This window comes from Triticum aestivum, chromosome 1D (assembly GCF_018294505.1).
Source record: "Triticum aestivum cultivar Chinese Spring chromosome 1D, IWGSC CS RefSeq v2.1, whole genome shotgun sequence".
Taxonomy (NCBI): Eukaryota; Viridiplantae; Streptophyta; class Magnoliopsida; order Poales; family Poaceae; genus Triticum; species Triticum aestivum.
In genome coordinates, this window is record NC_057796.1 from 314119728 (window position 1) to 314121574 (window position 1847).

A 1847-nucleotide genomic window follows, 5' to 3' on the forward strand; every position below is an offset into this window, starting at 1 on the left:
AGCTACTCTCCTCCTTCGGGTTGCTCTGGGTAAAAACCTTAATCTTTTTTTAATCGGGCAATGGTGGTGCTCCAGTGTTGTGCCCTTTACGAAGGCGATGTCTTGGAGTCCACAGTTTGTCGGGCGCAGCATCGTCTCTTCGTGACACCTCTGTCACGATAGAGAACTCTGACATCTTCAAGCGGTCGTTACGGGCTTGGAGTGGGTTGGGGTGATGTCGTAGCTGTTCTTATGCATTGTTGTATCCTGCCTCAGATGTGTGTTGTGGTGTCAGAGTTGTATGCTTTGGATTGTAATGATCGTTGCTTTATCTATAAAACAAGGGTGGGCCTTTTTAGATAAGAACATGACAATGATCAGAAACGCATGGATCTCGTACTAATTCTGGATCAAACACCTAGTACAACACAACAACACCAGCAGGGAGAGGTAGAGAGAGAGAGAGGAGTTCAAAATGCAAAAAGAAGAGAAGAGTCATCATAACGCAATTAACCTAAACCCCTACACGTGCATAACTAGCGACAAGCAAGTCCTACACAAGTTGACTTTGACTAGCTAGCTACGTCCAGAGGGACTCCCTCTTGAGGTGGTCCTGCTGCCCGTAGTGATGCACGTTGGAGGCCGGCGCGCCGCCGTAGCTGCTCATCAGCTGCGGCGGGAAGCCGCCGCCGCCGTTCTGCATCAGGAAAGCCTCTGCCGCCGCGGTGTCGTCGACGACCATCTGCTGCATGGCCGCCAGGCTGTGGCCGTCGCTTCGTCCTGCGTCGTCCTGGGACCGGCAGCCGTCTCGCTGCTGCATCTGGATGCACAGGATCTCGGCCTGCGCGACAGCGAGCTGCATCTGCAGCTGCGACACCTGGTTCTGCAGGAAGGAGATGGCCCCCACGCAGCCGTACACCGGGTCCCGTACCCGCGCGTTCGCCTCGTACACCAGGCTGCTCACCGCGTCCCCGCGCTGTTGCACCGGCAGCTCCTGCAAGTAATGGCATCTCATATGTTAGCGTCTGGGTGCCTCCGCGCGTCATTGCATGAAATATCATCCAGCTACGTAGGAGTATGTACGTACCAGGAGCATCTTGCTGACGTTGCTGGCGCCGAAGACCTTGTGGACGATGGCGAACTTGTGGGGGTCGTCGGCGGGGAAGAAGGGCGCGAAGATGCAGTCCTTGGTGCACCGCCGCCGGAGCAGCTTGCACGACGCGCACGGCGACCCGCCGGCCATGAAGGCGACCGTCGTATGTGCCTGCAGTGTATCAGCCCCGCCGGCGGCCGGCCGGAGATCTCTAGTGTAGTTTCTGTTAGGAGGAGCTAGAGCACTTGAGCCTGCCAGCTTGGGCAGCTAGGCTTAGAGCTAGAGAAGCGACTTCTGCAACAAGGAGATCGATGGCGACCGGAGTGTGCGAAGCGAGCGGTTATTTATATCGGTCGACGACGACGACGCATGTGTGTGCTGTTGAGAGAGACTCCACGTCCGAGAGAGACAAGGGTAATTAGTACAGCGCTGTTGGCTAGTTTCTCAAGAGATGCCCTGCCTCTGACCTAGCTGGATCACTTGAAGAAAGTAAAGGGTAAGGGTAGCTTAAGTAATCTAGACAGCACAGACATAATTTTTCACGGAGGCGAAGTGTGGCAGAGGGTGATGCTTCCATTGGACACGAGGGCATCAAAGTCGCCGTTAATTACCAATAAGGAATCTTAGCCAGGACAACCCAAACCATGCAATTAATTCTGTCAGAATGTCATGTCGCTTGGGTGATTACCATATTTACGTGCGTGCATGTGACGGCCGGATTTACTCGTGCTGTAGGCTGTATATATAGCATGTATACATGTAAGTAACGTGTAGA

General features: G+C 54.1%; 1 protein-coding gene across 1 annotated transcript; it reads right to left on the bottom strand.

Moving 5' to 3' along the window:
* Positions 1–353: 353 nt before the first annotated feature.
* LOC123169093 (LOB domain-containing protein 12) lies at positions 354–1365 on the bottom strand. Its single transcript, XM_044586942.1, has 2 exons — positions 1067–1365; positions 354–973 (listed from the first exon to the last, which is right to left on the bottom strand). The coding sequence occupies exons 1-2, from the start codon at positions 1220–1222 to the stop codon at positions 560–562; spliced, it is 570 nt and encodes a 189-aa protein (XP_044442877.1). The 5' UTR covers positions 1223–1365; the 3' UTR covers positions 354–559.
* Between the last annotated feature and the right edge of the window lie 482 nt (positions 1366–1847).